General features: G+C 35.3%; 1 protein-coding gene across 1 annotated transcript in view; it reads right to left on the bottom strand.

Moving 5' to 3' along the window:
• The window catches only part of LOC149798580 (neurocalcin-delta-like), a 36,903-nt gene extending 20,251 nt beyond the window's left edge, over window positions 1-16,652 (bottom strand). Inside the window, exons 1-2 of the mRNA XM_089957391.1 lie at window positions 16,504-16,652; window positions 15,840-16,245 (exon numbers count right to left, since the gene is read on the bottom strand). Coding sequence (XP_089813517.1) covers window positions 15,840-16,235 — 396 coding nt within the window. The 5' untranslated portion in view covers window positions 16,236-16,245; window positions 16,504-16,652. The remainder of the gene's footprint in view (window positions 1-15,839; window positions 16,246-16,503) is intronic.
• Window positions 16,653-17,930: the final 1,278 nt, after the last annotated feature.

Raw genomic sequence — 17,930 nt, 5'->3', positions numbered from 1 at the left:
TCCATCTCTTGTATATCAAAGCATACATATTCATCTCTTGTGTATCAAAGTATACATATCTGTCTCTGGTGTATTAAAGCATACATATCCATCTCTGGTGTACCAAAGTATACATATCCGTCTCTTGTGTATCAGAGTATACAAATCTGTGTCTGGTGTATCAAAGTATACATATCCATCTCTTGTATATCAAAGCATACATATTCATCTCTTGTGTATCAAAGTATACAAATCTGTCTGGTGTATTAAAGTATACATATCCATCTCTGGTGTATCAAAGTATACAAATCTGTCTCTGGTGTATCAAAGTATACATATCCATCTCTGGTGTATCAAAGTATACATATCCATCTCTTGTGTATCAAAGTATACATATCCATCTCTGGTGTACCAAAGTATACATATCCATCTCTTGTGTATCAAAGTATACAAATCTGTCTCTGGTGTATTAAAGTATACATATCCATCTCTGGTGTATCAAAGTATACATATCCATCTCTGGTGTATCAAAGTATACATATCCATCTCTTGTGTATCAAAGTATACATATCCATCTCTGGTGTATCAAAGTATACATGTCCATCTCTTGTGTATCAAAGTATACAAATCTGTCTCTGGTGTATCAAAGTATACATATCCATCTCTTGTGTATCAAAGTATACAAATCTGTCTCTGGTGTATCAAAGTATACATATCCATCTCTTGTGTATCAAAGTCTACATATCAATGTCGTGCGTTTTAAAGTATACATATCCATCTCTTGTGTATCAAAGTATACATATCCATCTCTGGTGTACCAAAGTATACATATCCATCTCTTGTGTATCAAAGTATACAAATCTGTCTCTGGTGTATTAAAGTATACATATCCATCTCTGGTGTACCAAAGTATACATATCCATCTCTTGTGTATCAAAGTATACATATCCATCTTTGGTGTATCAAAGTATACAAATCTGTCTCTGGTGTATCAAAGTATACATATCCATCTCTTGTGTATCAAAGTATTCATATCCATCTCTGGTGTACCAAAGTATACATATCCATCTCTTGTGTATCAAAGTATACATATCCATCTCTGGTGTACCAAAGTATACATATCCATCTCTTGTGTATCAAAGTATACATATCCATCTCTGGTGTATCAAAGTATACATATCCATCTCTTGTGTATCAAAGTATACATATCCATCTCTGGTGTATCAAAGTATACATATCCATCTCTTGTGTATCAAAGTATACAAATCTGTCTCTGGTGTATCAAAGTATACATATCCATCTCTTGTGTATCAAAGTATACATATCCATCTCTGGTGTATCAAAGTATACATATCCATCTCTTGTGTATCAAAGTATACAAATCTGTCTCTGGTGTATCAAAGTATACATATCCATCTCTTGTGTATCAAAGCATACATATTCATCTCTTGTGTATCAAAGTATACAAATCAATCTCTGGTGTATTAAAGTATACATATCCATCTCTTGTGTATCAAAGTATACATATTCATCTCTTGTGTATCAAAGTATACATATCCATCTCTTGTGTATCAAAGTATACAAATCTGTCTCTGGTGTATCAAAGTATATATATCCATCTTTTGTCTATCAAAGTATACATATCCGTCTCTTGTGTATCAAAGTATACAAATCTGTCTCTGGTGTATCAAAGTATACAAATCTGTCTCTGGTGTATCAAAGTATATATATCCATCTCTTGTCTATCAAAGTATACATATCCGTCTCTTGTGTATCAAAGTATACAAATCTGTCTCTGGTGTATCAAAGTATATATATCCATCTTTTGTGTATCAAAGTATACATATCCATCTCTTGTGTATCAAAGTATACATATCCATCTCTGGTGTATCAAAGTATACAAATCTGTCTCTGGTGTATCAAAGTATATATATCCATCTCTTGTCTATCAAAGTATACATATCCGTCTCTTGTGTATCAAAGTATACAAATCTGTCTCTGGTGTATCAAAGTATATATATCCATCTTTTGTGTATCAAAGTATACATATCCATCTCTGGTGTATCAAAGTATACATATCCATCTCTGGTGTATCAAAGTATACATATCCATTTCGTGTGTATCAAGGTATACATATCCCTCTTTGCTTATCATGGTATCTATATCCATCTCTTGTGTATCAGCATATGTGTATCCGATTCTTGTCTATCATAACTGTTGATTTCATGTGGAACAGGTCTATAAAACACATTTGATTTTAGACCAGGTTGACATAAATTGTGTTATGTTATTCTTTTTATTTTAAAAAAAATGTGTGCTCTGAGCTTACTTAAATCTGTGAATTTGTATCTTCTTTGTGTATGTTGTTGATTGAATGCACTTATTGTAATACGGAGGAGACATGCATGCATGCATGCATACATACATACATATATATATATATATATATATATATATATATATATATATATATATATATATATATATATATATATATATATATATATATATATATATATATATATATATATATGTGTGTGTGTGTGTGTGTGTGTGTGTGTGTGTCTATTTTTCATCCGACTCGTTTATTTATCAATTGATTAAATCAATGCTTCATTTTTAGCATTTATTTATTTTTTTATATCAAAAGTGGCTTAATAATCAAAACACAAGACATATGAAGCATTTTAATATTCACTTATATAAAACCTATATGTACTCGGCATTAACTGTTTTATTTAATAATTTGTCAGACTGATATATATATATATATATATATATATATATATATATATATATATATATATATATATATATATATATATATATATAAAATAAAAAAAAATAAAAGAAATTACAATAAGTCAAGAAAGCACATATCAAGATTCACTTAAATAGATTTCCCTCTGCTTTTTAAATGGTTTATACTATATACAAATTGATATTATTTTCCATAGATTATTTTCAAATTGAGTTGATTTGATCCAGTTCGGTTAGGTCTGTAAGCTTCTAGTAGATATTGATGGATTATTAGGACAATAACTTTACCATGGGTTTATCTATACAGATATTTTAGATTAACGTATGGCTTATTTGGATTTGTACACAATGGAAAATTCAGTACTGTCAACAAATGTATGGAATGCATATATGAAAATGAATTGTCATCTGAGGCCTGACACTGTTTTTAACTTAAAAATTTGAATTAGAGACACACATTTATATTAAGTGCGATAGAGACATGAAACTTTGACACTTTATGTATACTTACATTACAACTAAACTATACAATTAAAAATACAAATTGTAACATTATTTTTCAACATTAAATTAAAAAAGTAAAATTTACACTTTTTTAAATGTTTGCCAATATATTCGTATTTATAGTCTTTCTATGTATTGCCGCACCGTAAAAGTTAAAATCGGGATACGTTTCAAATTCTGTCAAAGAACATTTTCAAATTCTGCCATAGAAAATATCGTTGAGAGTCAGAACGACGCCCATTTTTAAAACATATGAAACATCTTTTTAGTTGACATTTTGTCTTCATGTCATTTATATATGTATTATGGATCCAAGCAGTTAACATATATGTTTATGTTGGGGTGATCAATACGTAATAAATATATCCTTCTATAGCTCTCATAAACTGTTTATCAACATTGTTTTACGGTATTTAATGAGACCATGGAATGTGGTACTTAATGAGATGATGGAGTATGGTACTTAATGAGACGATGGAGTGTGGTACTTAATGAGACGATAGAGCATGGTACTTAATGAGACCATGGAGTGTGGTACTTAATGAGACGATGGATTGTGGTACTTAATGAGACGATGGAGTATGGTACTTAATGAAACGATGGAGCACGGTACATAATGAGACGATAGAGTATGGTACATAATGAAACGATCGAGTATGGTACTTAATAACACGACCGAGTATGGTACTTAATGAGACGATGGACTGTGGTACTTAATGAGATGAATGAGCATGGTACTTAATGAGACGATGGAGTGTGGTACTTAATGAGACGATGGAGTATGGTACTTAATGAGACGATGGAGTACGGTACATAATGAGACCATGGAGTATGGTAGATAATGAGACGATGGAGTATGGTACTTAATGAGACGATGGAGTATGGTACATAATGAGACGATGGAGTACGGTACTTAATGAGACGATGGAGCTGGTACTTAATAACACGAGGGAGTGTAGTACTTAATGAGACGATGGAGTATGGTACTTAATGAGACGATGGAGTATGGCACTTAATGAGACGATGGAGCGTGGTACTTAATAACACGACAGAGTATAGTACTTAATGAGACGATGGAGCATGGTACTTAATGAGACGATGGAGTATGGTACTTAATAACACGACGGAGTATGGTATTAATGAGACGATGGATTGTGGTACTTAATGAGACGAATGAGTATGGTACTTAAAGAGATGATGGAGTATGGTACTTAATGAAACGATGGAGTATGGTACTAAATAACACGACGGAGTATGGTACTTAATGAGACGATGGATTGTGGTACTTAATGAGACGAATGAGTATGGTACTTAATGAGACGATGGAGTGTGGTACTTAATAAGACGATGGAGTATGGTACTTAATGAGACGATGGATTGTGGTACTTAATGTGACGATGGATTGTGGTACTTAATGAGACGATGGAGTATGGTACTTAATGAGACGATGGAGTATGGTACTTAATGAGACGATGGAGTATGGTACTTAATGAGACGATGGAGTATGGTACTTAATAACACGACGGAGTATAGTACTTAATGAGACGATGGAGTATGGTACTTAATGAGACGATGGAGTATGGTACTTAATGAGACGATGGATTGTGGTACTTAATGAGACGAATGAGTATGGTACTTAATGAGATGATGGATTATGGTACTTAATGAGACGATGGAGTATGGTACTTAATAACACGACGAAGTATGGTACTTAATGAGACGATGGATTGTGGTACTTAATGAGACGAATGAGTATGGTACTTAATGAGACGATGGATTGTGGTACTTAATGAGACGATGGAGTATGGTACTTAATGAGACGATGGATTGTGGTACTTAATGAGACGATGGAGTATGGTACTTAATGAGACGATGGAGTATGGTACTTAATGAGACGATGGAGTATGGTACTTAATGAGACGATGGATTGTGGTACTTAATGAGACGATGGAGTATGGTACTTAATGAGACGATGGATTGTGGTACTTAATGAGACGATGGAGTATGGTACATAATGAGACGATGGAGTACGGTACTTAATGAGACCATGGAGTATGGTACATAATCAGACGATGGAGTATGGTACGTAATGAGACGATGGAGTATGGTACTTGATGAGATGATGGAGTATGGTACTTAAGAATACGACCGAGTATGGTACTTAATGAGACGATGGAGTATGGTACCTAATGAGACGATGGATTGTGGTACTTAATGAGACCATGGAGTATGGTTCTTAATGAGATGATGGATTGTGGTACTTAATGAGACGATGGATTGTGGTACTTAATGAGACGATGGAGTATGGTACTTATTGAGACGATGGAGTACGGTACATAATGAGACCATGGACTATGGTACATAACGAGACCATGGAGTATGGTACTTAATGAGACAATGGAGTATGGTACTTAATGAGACGATGGAGTATGGTACTTAATGAGACGATGGATTGTGGTACTTGATGAGACGATGGATTGTGGTACTTAATGAGACGATGGAGTATGGTACTTAATGAGACGATGGAGTATGGTACTTAATAACAAGACGGAGTCTGGTACTTAATGAGACGATGGAGTATGGTAGTTAATGAGACGATGGATTGTTGTACTTAATGAGACGATGGAGTATGGTACTTAATAAGACGATGGAGTATGGTACTTAATGAGAGGATGGATTGTGGTACTTAATGAGACGATGGATTATGGTACTTAATGAGACGATGGAGTATGGTGCATAATGAGACGATGGAGTACGGTACTTAATGAGACCATGGAGTATGGTACATAATGAGACGATGGAGTATGGCACTTAATGAGATGATGGAGTATGGTACTTGATGAGACGATGGAGTATGGTAATTAAGAACACGACGGAGTATGGTACTTAATGAGACGATGGAGTATGGTACTTAATGAGACGATGGAGTACGGTACATAATGAGACCATGGACTATGGTACATAACGAGACGATGGAGTATGGTACTTAATGAAACAATGGAGAATGGTACTTAATGAGACGATGGAGTATGGTACTTAATGAGACGATGGAGTATGTTACTTAATGAGACGATGGATTGTGGTACTTAATGAGACGATGGATTGTGGTACTTAATGAGACGATGGAGTATGGTACTTATTGAGACGATGGAGTACGGTACATAATGAGACCATGGACTATGGTACATAACGAGACGATGGAGTATGGTACTTAATGAAACAATGGAGAATGGTACTTAATGAGACGATGGAGTATGGTACTTAATGAGACGATGGATTGTGGTACTTAATGAGACGATGGAGTATGGTACTTAATGAGACGATGGAGTATGGTACATAATGTGACGATGGAGTATGGTACTTAATAACACGACGGAGTCTGGTACTTAATGAGGCGATGGAGTATGGTACTTAATGAGACGATGGATTGTGGTACTTAATGAGACGATGGAGTATGGTACTTAATGAGACGATGGAGTACGGTACTTAATGAGACGATGGATTGTGGTACTTAATGAGACGATGGATTATGGTACTTAATGAGACGATGGAGTATGGTACTTAATGAGACAATGGAGTATGGTACTTAATGAGACGATGGATTGTGGTACTTAATGAGACGATGGATTGTGGTACTTAATGAGACGATGGAGTATGGTACTTAATGAGACGATGGAATATGGTATATATTGAGACGATGGAGTATGGTACTTAATAACACGACGGAGTCTGGTACTTAATGAGACGATGGAGTATGGTACTTAATGAGACGATGGATTGTGGTACTTAATGAGACGATGGAGTATGGCACTTAATGAGACGATGGAGTACGGTGCTTAATGAGACGATGGATTGTGGTACTTAATGAGACGATGGAGTATGGTACTTAATGAGACGATGGAGTATGGTACGTAGTGAGACCATGGAGTGTGGTACATAATGATTCGATGGAGTATGGTACATAATGAGACGATGGAGTATGGTACTTAATGAGACGATGGATTGTGGTTCTTAATGAGACGATGGATTGTGGTACTTAATGAGACGATGGAGTATGGTACTTAATGAGACGATGGAGTATGGTACATAATGAGACGATGGATTGTGGTACTTAATAACACGACGGAGTCTGGTACTTAATGAGACGATGGAGTATGGTACTTAATGAGACGATGGAGTACGGTACTTAATGAGACGATGGATTGTGGTACTTAATGAGACGATGGATTATGGTACTTAATGAGACGATGGAGTATGGTACTTAATGAGACCATGGAGTATGGTACATAATGATTCGATGGAGTATGGTACATAATGAGACGATGGAGTGTGGTACTTAATGAGACGATGGATTGTTGTACTTAATGAGACGATGGAGTAATGTACTTAATGACACGATGGAGTATGGTACTTATTGAGACGATGGAGTATGGTACATAATGAGACGATGGAGTATGGTACTTAATGAGACGATGGAGTATGGCATTTAATTAGACGATGGGGACTGGAGACTCTGTAGCACAGCCTACTCGAATGGTTTATTAATGTCCATTTCAAACTATCAGAGGATGAAAAATGCGATAAGAAATATAGTTCAAAGGGATAAAATGTACATTCCTCCGGTCATATTAACGTATATTTAGACAGACAGTAAAATGAAGTAAGTCTGACATGAAATGCATCTCTTTTGTTTTAGTAATTTTAGACATTGAGTGATAGAGTGCTTCATTGAAGCACAAGCTTATATCATTTTATAATGAATCATTCTACTTTAAGACTCATTAATTGCTAGAAATAATTGTTAATTGCCACTTTAAAGATTAGACAGTTATGTTCCCAAAAGAACACGTGAGTTAACTTTGTACAATTGATTTTAACATGGTTACTGGTCACACATGGGCAAATATCTATAATGTTTAGAATGGTTGACAGCAGGATTTCAAATTCATTATATTGTATAAGATCTAACAGTATATATAGTTGATCTCTCAGGAATATAACTGGCTGCACGTGCTTGAAACATCCCCAAATGTTAATCCCCTCATAAATCAGCGTACAATATATATATTTCGCTTTCGTACTTAGTCAGAGTGTGTTATTCTCGCATAAACTGGCATCGCGCCCCAATGAACCATTCTACCTGAAAGGTGTTAATTAATACTCTTAAAAGAAACCCAAAATGTTCAAACATATCATTTGAAATATATTTGTACAATGGGTCAAAATAAGTACATGTTTAACGTCCAATCCTTGCTGAAAACTTTGGTGGTTTAGAATTTCACAATGAGTTGATGATACATGATCAGTCTAAGCGATCTGTCAGTCGCATAAATGGTTGTATGCACTTGAAATATCCAAAATGTATTTTTCACCACGAATTACCTTATGCATGGTAATATCGTTTAATTTAGCACCATGCCACTGAAGTACTTGAATGTACAAATTGGTGCGTAAAAAATTAAATCTTACCACCCCCCACATTGCCTAAAATGTCATGATAGCAAGACTATCAAATTGGTTATTTGGTCTGCTACATGCTCTGATAAAAAGACCTGGAAAATGCACATAGTTTGGGGATGAATGGTCTCTGTATCATATATCCATTACATCATATGTCTCACGATGACTTGTTGCATCTTTTTGCCAGTACTCACGAACTTAATCCCAATCTGTTTTTCTAGTATGGTTCATTTCTTTTGTCGTGGTGGTCCTTGGCCTGTATTTATGTGTTCGTGCTGTCGATTTAAAGGAAATTATTTTCTTTTTAGAATACGAGCCTTATGGTGAGATTGTGTTCATTGTTTTTGGACGACATTGCACAGGGAATACTTTGAATACTTTTGCATTTATTCATGCACGGAAATGAAATCTACAACGCATAGCACGTTGTTTTGTTTACAGGTCAGCCTCTTAAAACCTTACAGGTCATCCTATGATAAGAACTTCACTGTGTGTTCATCCTTGAAGAAATGTTTGATTTACATATGAGTGATCAGGATTTGGACAAACTGGGAAGTCCAGTACTGACAGACAAATGTAGGAACTACATAGGAAAATTATATGTGGTCTGAGTACATGTGATCTGCAAGTCATTCAAGGTACCGAAATAAGGAATACTGAACGAAAATGTGGGGTTTTTTTTACCGACTGCTTAACAAATAGTTATACATGGTCATGTATAGTCTTTTTATATTAATTAGGGTACTTTGGTATAGGGGTGCTAATATTAAGTGTCTGTTCAGGGTATTGCTGACGGAAGGACGAAAAGAAGCGTGGCTTTCCGTATATTGTTCTGTCATGTACGTCTGTAGCTACAATAAACTGATGAACAATCAAATAGCTGCTAATGTTTTAGGTGTATGCATACTGATGAGCACTCATACCGCAACAAACAGTTTTAGGTAGGCCTACATCTAATTGTGCCTAATGTTTTAGGTGTATGCATACTGATGATCACTTAAACCGCAACAAACAGCTTTAGGTAGGCTCAAACCGCAACAAACAGTCTTAGGTAGGCCTACACCTAATTGAGCCTAATGTTTTAGGCGCATGCCTACAGATGAGCACTCAAACGGCAACAAACAGTGTTAGGTAGGCCTGCACCTTCCGTACGAAGGTTCTACTCTGACTGACATGAAAAACGCGTAAGTAAATTAGCAAACAAACGAAAAGCTAATCAAAAGACTCTTCTCTTCTCGTTCCCTCGTTATAAACGTCAACCATTATTTCAAACTAGCCACTTAATAACAGTTATACAATATCAAGACTTAATCTTAACTTTTCATCCTGAAAACAAATAAAAGAGAGACAGAGTTTCATAATAAGTATTCCAGGTTATCTCAGATGTACAGCATCGATGGCTACATTTCTCGAATTCAGGGCTAACACGTACTGAATTACTTTTTTCTTTCATTGTAATGTGACTATTGTTTGGTACGCATCCAGGCAGTAACGTGAGTCTGCTGTGTGGAACATATTACATTGCCAGTCCACAAGGCTGTAACCTGAGCCTTTCTTGTGGTATGTATTACACAGTCAGCTCCCAAGGCCTGTATGATACAAGTGACATTAGAAAACGCCGTCTCTCTTCCATAATTGTACTCTATTGTATATGGTACAAAATCGCATACCCCCAATTTTTGTGTTATGACATTAGTTATTTAATTGCACAGACTTCTTCCTTCTTTCTTTTCGTAGTATAGTATGACATTAGATCCAAATTCTGCCACCCATTTTACTTCTGCGACAGTAGTTACAGTCTCCCTCCCTATGATATTAGTTACTGATATGTCCGCCCTTTTCGTGTTATTATATTAGTTACAAGACAATCTGAAACCATCTGAACTACATGTCCTACATTTCCCACTCTTATCGTCTTGTAAAACAAAACCCAGTTTTCCATACATCTCACGTTTTCAATTTTATATGGACACTGACTGTACAATTCGTGCAAAGCATTTAAAAGCGATGCGCAGCGTTGTGCCTTTAAGGAAAACTGTTTGTATTTGGACCAAAAATATAAACTCATTTATTCCCACGTGAGCAGAAAATGTACTCGATGATTATAAGGAATTAGCGTGTCTGATAGTACTTGTATTGATAACTGTACGGAAGTAGCTTGTCGGATATTATCTGTATTGATAACTAATGAACTAGCTTGTCGGATATTATTTGTTTTGATAACTGTACAGAACTAGCATGTCGGATATTATTTATATTGATATCTGTACGGAACTAGCTAGTCGGATATTATTTATAGTGATATCTGTACGGAACTAGCTAGTCGGATATTATTTATAGTGATATCTGTACGGAACTAGTTTGTCGGATATTATCTGTATTGAGTGTATACTTTAAAACTGATTCTTCGTTGTGTTACCTCGGGAAAATTATATACCTATTTATCTTTTAGATTGATATTTTCTGTAGAACTTTTTCTGGCCTTTCTAATTTTGGTTTAAACAAATATTAAAAAAGACCATAAAAAGATGAAAGAGGGATCTGCGAGCGGTCTGAGCTTGATATGATGTATCTATTCCGCTTCGTCTCAAGGTTAATACAATTACTGAATCATATGTATGTTTCCTTAAGAGGAAAGTCGATCTACGGATGGGTGTGACATACATTCATATAACAGCGATGCTTCTTGAATGGAAGTAACTATCTCCATAGAAATGTTTCGTAAAACTGTGTCCTTTTTGTGTGGCAAGTATTACTAGCATTTATGTGCAATCTGGTTCTGAACGTTTCTATACGAGAGGAATTCAGACTGTATTTCATGACTTGCAGACAACGGTCATCAAGTTCCTACAGGATGATATATATATATATATATATATATATATATATATATATATATATATATATATAATGAGTCTCATTCGGATTGCAAGCAACGATGAAGGGAGCTCATTAGTGGTATCATCAAAAATCTGACTAAATGTTAGCGGTTAAGATACTTCTTAACAAGGTGCAGTGAGCTGAATTTATAGCAGACAGAAAGAAGTGCAGAAACGAGATGGGCCATAGTTTGTATTCTACGTCATGGAGACCATTTCTTAATTTACTAGTCTAATCAAACCACAAATTATGCAAATGTTTATGTGAAACGGGTGTACCATGCACACGGGAGCTCCTTCCGGAATCATGCACTTACAATTAATTTACCATGTGAAAACACGAGAGAGAGAGTGAGAGAGAGAGAGAGAGAGAGAGAGAGAGAGAAGGGGCATGTGATGAGAAGGTAGAGGATGGAATATGTGTCCCAGCTTAGTAGCTGAGCGAATTTTAAAATCAGAAAAACATACACACACGCGCGCGCGAATTTTAAACTGTTGATTTCAATAGAATACATGTTTTTACCAAAACTTGGAGCATACTTTTTGCAGAATGTCATCATCATGTTAGAGACCACTTCATGGGTGGGGTGGGGTGGGGAAGATATTAGATAGTTTCACCAGCAGCAAAGATTCGTGCAGTTGATTGTTACCGATAGGTATTGCTCATTTGTTTTTCTTCCCCTCTGCTATCCCAAACTGCGCCATTAATAACATAGGGATCATCACTAGTATTTGTGCATAGGCTATAAATGTAAAATATTTATAAAATTTGACGGGATGTATTGGCAGAAAGCGGGCAATTCATTTCCTTGCTGTTTTACCTGTGAATGTTACTTTCTGACAATTTTACAAGATTTTCGTGCAGGAGAAAAGACTTGTATTACTTACACCGAGTTTATGTGCTCGGTCCAAAGCATTTATAACAATATTACAAATGTGTTTTTATTTGATCATTGTATGTATTAAGAACACTGGCTTGCCAATCGACCAAACGGTATAATTTTGTAAGCCGCATTCGGATCGGTAGCTGACACGGTGTCACCCTTTCAGTGCTAGTGAGACCACAAATAACTGGCATCATCCACTTTAGTGCGGAAGCACCGTACTTTTGTCCCATGATGCATCGTGCTTATTAGTATGTTTCCTGCTTCGTATGCTCTTTGCTAGGCACTAATCTACATAATTAACCTGTAGACAAGTTGGTTTGAAAATTTAGGCCGAGTACCAGCACAAGTCTGAGCGTTTCAGTCGGTTGTATTGTGTATTTCCACAAGAATTCTAGAGTAAGATCTTCGCTATACGATGTTCTCATCAACGTCTGTCGATAACCGGAAGCTGTGCAGACCCTTGCCAGGGTTTCAGTCAAAGTCAAATGCCTTAGAAAAGTCCATATTTAGTATTTGCACCCTGTCCCTGTTCTACATATGCATTTTGCTACAAATAAACTCATATCGAGGTTTAAGTACCCGAATTTTCCTTTCTCTAGGAACATTTAAGACAAAACAAGACCTGTTGGTTTTTAAAGATGCTTTTCTTAAAATATTTGATAGCCATTTTTGCTTATTAAAGCCAGACATTCACTCCTAGAGCATATATTTATATATTTGCATTCGAACCGTGTGGTAGTTATTGTGAGTTTGATAACCGCATCGTCTGGCACAAGCTGGTTAAGGGAACATCAACAATCCTGGATTCAAGTTTAAATATCACATGACATACATAGGTATAATGCCAGGATACACTTTGTCGCGCCATAAATGCTGTACTTGTTTTCGCATTCAACAAATCAGCTATTTAATATTCATCGAAGATGTAAACATGAAAAGTGTTTTCCAATTACTGTAATATTTGCAGGACTCAATTAGTATTTCTTCTTTTTTTTAAATTCAGCGAATGGGGGTTATTAAGTTTTTATCTGGTATTTAAAGATGACATCAGTTTCTAAGTATAATGCGAGTGAGTGGGAGGAAAAAACAATTAAGTTCCACTGACATAGTCGCCGAAAGCCGCAAACATTTAGTATGCTTCAAACTCGTGTATGACTGCTGGCCAGTAGGTATTAAAATCAGATCTCCACAGTCATAATTGTAGATCTGACATACACCTATAAAAGGTTATGTTCCGGTGACCTTTGGAATTTCCATTCCACTTAGTTTTAGTGGCAGTTTAGATATAGCATTGCAAGAGAGGCTTGTCATTAGTAATTGTATGTTCCGAATGACGTGCGTCACTTTCAGAAATTGAAAGTTGTGATTTGATTGGACAACAGAACATGACCTAATATTTGTGTCCGTCAGACCTACACGTAGGAATCCGACACCATGTATGATAGTTATTTGATGCATAAAAACATTATCCATTCTGACCCAATTATGCAGTTTGTATGCGTTAATTCTGATTTAACATCCACTTATTCCTGTAGTAGTGTAGACTTTTACTTGGAGACTCACTCGAAGTCATGCTCTAAGACATTCCCTCTCAAATTTTATTTTGACCCGACTGACACGTCAATAAATTATAGCAGTATAAAATAGTAATGCTAAGTAGTGTAACTTAATTATAACATTATAGAATACTAATGCTAAATATTGTAGCTTTTATTATTCAATTATATTCCAACTGATCGTTCAGATTATTAAAGATCCAGAGATTTTTTTTTACTGTCCGTTGATACGTAACAAATGTGTCCGTAATAAGATACGTCTTGTTCTGATACCAGCAACATGAATATATATATAATCAAGCAAGACCTTCTATAAACGTTATCATACTGAATAGGATTTTTCATCAAGTTGTATAATATAAATGATACTATCATACAGGCTAGAGAATTGTTATTCGTACTCTAGAACCCAGGTCCGCGGATAAACGGCACCCATTGCCTTGTCTGCACACACCAGTCCATATTCCATCACGACCAAACATACATCACAAGAAGTGATGCAGCTGAGTCGGTGTCATATGCACTCGTGTGTAGCAGACATGACGAGCATGTAATTAATTCTCATCTATCTATACAGTCATTCTGGATTACAATGAAAGAAATCAAGGTATATAGGATTAGTTATAGAGTTATTAATATACACCAGACAGATAACATGATTTCTTTCATAGAAATCCGGAATGACTGTCTAGATAGATTTCTAATTACTAAGATATAATTATTCATTCTTACTCTAATATTTGGATAAATAAATATTCTAAATCAAAATTAAGAATTTACACATGATTATAAGCACGTGACATTCATAAACTTCAATCAAAAATGGGCAATCTCAAGAAATATCGGAATTTTACACCACTTCTTCCAAAATTGGCGGAAGGTTTTTTTGTATGCCGGTTATTTTTTTTTAAACAATTCTCAGACTTCTATTAGTCCTAGTCAACAAAATTATAATATAAGAAATTATGAATTGTAAAAAGTTAGTAGATGAGTTTGAATATTATTTGTCATTTGCTGATTAATTGTCACAAAGGCAAGGTAAACTGCTAGTATCGTTGTCATTGCACTGTAATTGCATCATGTGTCGTACGTGTTAAACAAAGGCAAGGTAAATTGCTAGTATCGTTGTCATTGCACTGTAATTGCATCATGTGTCGTACGTGTTAAACAAAGGCAAGGTAAATTGTTAGTGTTATTGTTATTGCACTGTAACTGCAGCATGTGTCGTATGTGTTAAACAAAGAAAAGGTGTTTTGTTATGGTTTTTGATAATTACATTGTAATTCCGGCATGTGTCGTGTGTGTTAAACAAAAAAGAAAAATAATGTTTCAGTTACTCGGAGTGCGTACACTTGTAACACGAGGGGTGTTTCTAAATTCATTATGTAAGGGACGAACATTAAGAATAAAAGTAGAGACAAAAGGAGCAAACAATCACACAGGCAAAGAGAACAATAAAAGGCAGAGAGAACAATAAACGAACAGCTGCCACGCAAGAAAATTCTGCAAAAGAAGGCAGAAAGATATTATGGGGGTAATATACCCAGGAATTAGACGAATTGAAAATGTTTCTTTTCAAAAGAATGAATGCTGTCAGACTTGTAATTTAAAAACATTCTAATGTACATATAATATAATATGTCAAATTTATGATTAATCTCGAGACATTCTCACTATAGGACTTGACAACATTCATCAAGACTGTCACTGTATAGGATGCTAATTCTTAATGAAGGTTTCTTAGACTACTTAGCTTTTTTTCTAGCACTAGAATACATTGTGAAAAGTAATGAAATTAGACATTAATGATTTACCTTGATGATTTGCTGCATTTCATCCTTTGTAATGAACCCATCTCCGTTAATGTCATACATTTTAAAGGCCCATTTCATCTTGGTTTCGAAGTCAGTACTTCCCGATATGCAAAGTCCGAGGATGAATTCCTTGAAATCGACCATGCCGTTTCCATTCGCATCGAATGTCCGGAACACGTGTTCAGCAAACTCGGAAGCTTCCCCAAGAAAGAGAGAATCGTAGACTTGTATGAACTGTTCCTTACTTAGCTCAGTCTGGCCGGGTTTTAGGCGTGCCTTGAAGTCCTCGTACCATTCATGTATCTCTTCAGTGGTGAAGTTAACACCTACATGGTTCCTGAGTTCTTCGATAGTCCGCGGTTTCAATCGCACGATCTTTCCTGACTTGGCCCCCATCGAGCTTCACCTATTATAATTCACCATATGAAAACAGTGTTTCTCGGATATGTAACTTCATGGTATATATTTATATTCTCTCTCTCTCTCTCTCTCTCTCTCTCTCATATGCCTATCGTCCCACCAACAACACTAAATCACTGCTGTAGTGTTTAAAGCATGCAGTTCAATTAATTTTATATATCAAATAAAGGTTAACGTATTTAATAAAGAATAACGACTATAAAGAGTATACCCGTCTTCATAAAAAAAAACTCATAAAATTTACCTTCCTGCCAATGCAGAGAAAACGTATCCGAGTACAGATTCGTCTGTGCGGCACCTACTCCGATTGTATGAGACAGCAATATAGAGCCCATATTAAACTGAGGACTGTTTATATATCAGCGTGATCTCTAATGCAGACGATAATCACAGTTAACAGTCATGTGTAGACGGCTCTGCGTTATACCTTTTCTAGCCTGACTTTGACGTCCTTTTCCTCAGGTAATGGATGGTAGAATCAATCAGATTCCGTTATACGTGGTATACACATCGCAGCATGTAGCAATCAAATACAACGTTGGTCTTAAAAAGACACTAATAAAACCAGGTGTGTTGTGATAATAAATGGCACCCAAACATGCTTTTCATGAAAAATGGAATGATGGACAATTTTCCATCACATTAAGGTAGCATGCAACAAGAAGTTTTTCTAACATGCATATTAGAATCACTTGAAGTATAATTTTTTTTTCGTTGTCAATATTGTTTGACATTACTGCAGATGTAACATTTATAAACATTTTAGGAACCAAAATCATACTGATGGCATGGGAAAGCGCTACATGAGGTGAACTGAACTGGATAACAGATAATTCTTAGCAATGAGAGTGAATATATATATATATATATATATATATATATATATATATATATATATATATATATATATATAAAATTTTATTTTAGGCCGATTGCTAAGAATTATCTCTGTTATCTAGGTTTCTAATTCCTTTCAGAGACAATGAACATTATATTCATAAGATATGTAGACTGGTTTTACGTTCTAATTTAAAGAAAGAACATAGCGCATTACTTTTCATAACAGTTCTACTCTGATATTTATTGGTTGCCAATATTCGACGAATTATCGGATCCCTTAAAACTTAAAATCCTTTGTAGACTTGTAACTGTTTCTGTGAATATGGTGCCAGTTGAATATATCTAGAAAACATAATGCTAGATTATATTTGCCTATATATTTATCTGAAATATTCAACTTTGCAATGTACTTGCTATAGAATCTTGACGATCCTTTGTTGTCTTTCATTAATATTTACATATCAAATGAAATTAAAGGACTTAACTATATTTCAGACTATTCTTTTAGAATTGTCCACTATGTAATATGACTTGTTGTGGTCCGTAGTATGATCAGGGATCACAATGCTGCCAAGATTTATTCTAGTTTAGGAAAATAGATTTTACGACACCTCTTAAAGACCATGCTTTGCAAATACAGGTGTATTATCTACTCAACTATCGCCATTATACGAAACTGCTGAACATTAAAATGTCGTCTACAATTAATTGCACCCTTCTTGCGTTTCACCAATCTTCTTTACGACTTCCTTCTCCATGGAGTTTCTTGTTTGTCTAGTTACTTTTATAGAATATTTATTACCAGTATTCTCTAACTTCCCCTGTCCGAAT

This window comes from Sinohyriopsis cumingii, chromosome 5 (genome assembly GCF_028554795.1).
Source record: "Sinohyriopsis cumingii isolate HCF-2022 chromosome 5, ASM2855479v2, whole genome shotgun sequence".
Taxonomy (NCBI): Eukaryota; Metazoa; Mollusca; class Bivalvia; order Unionida; family Unionidae; genus Sinohyriopsis; species Sinohyriopsis cumingii.
The sequence above is the reverse complement of the archived record's forward strand: the minus strand, read 5'-3'. Positions and strand labels throughout refer to the sequence as shown.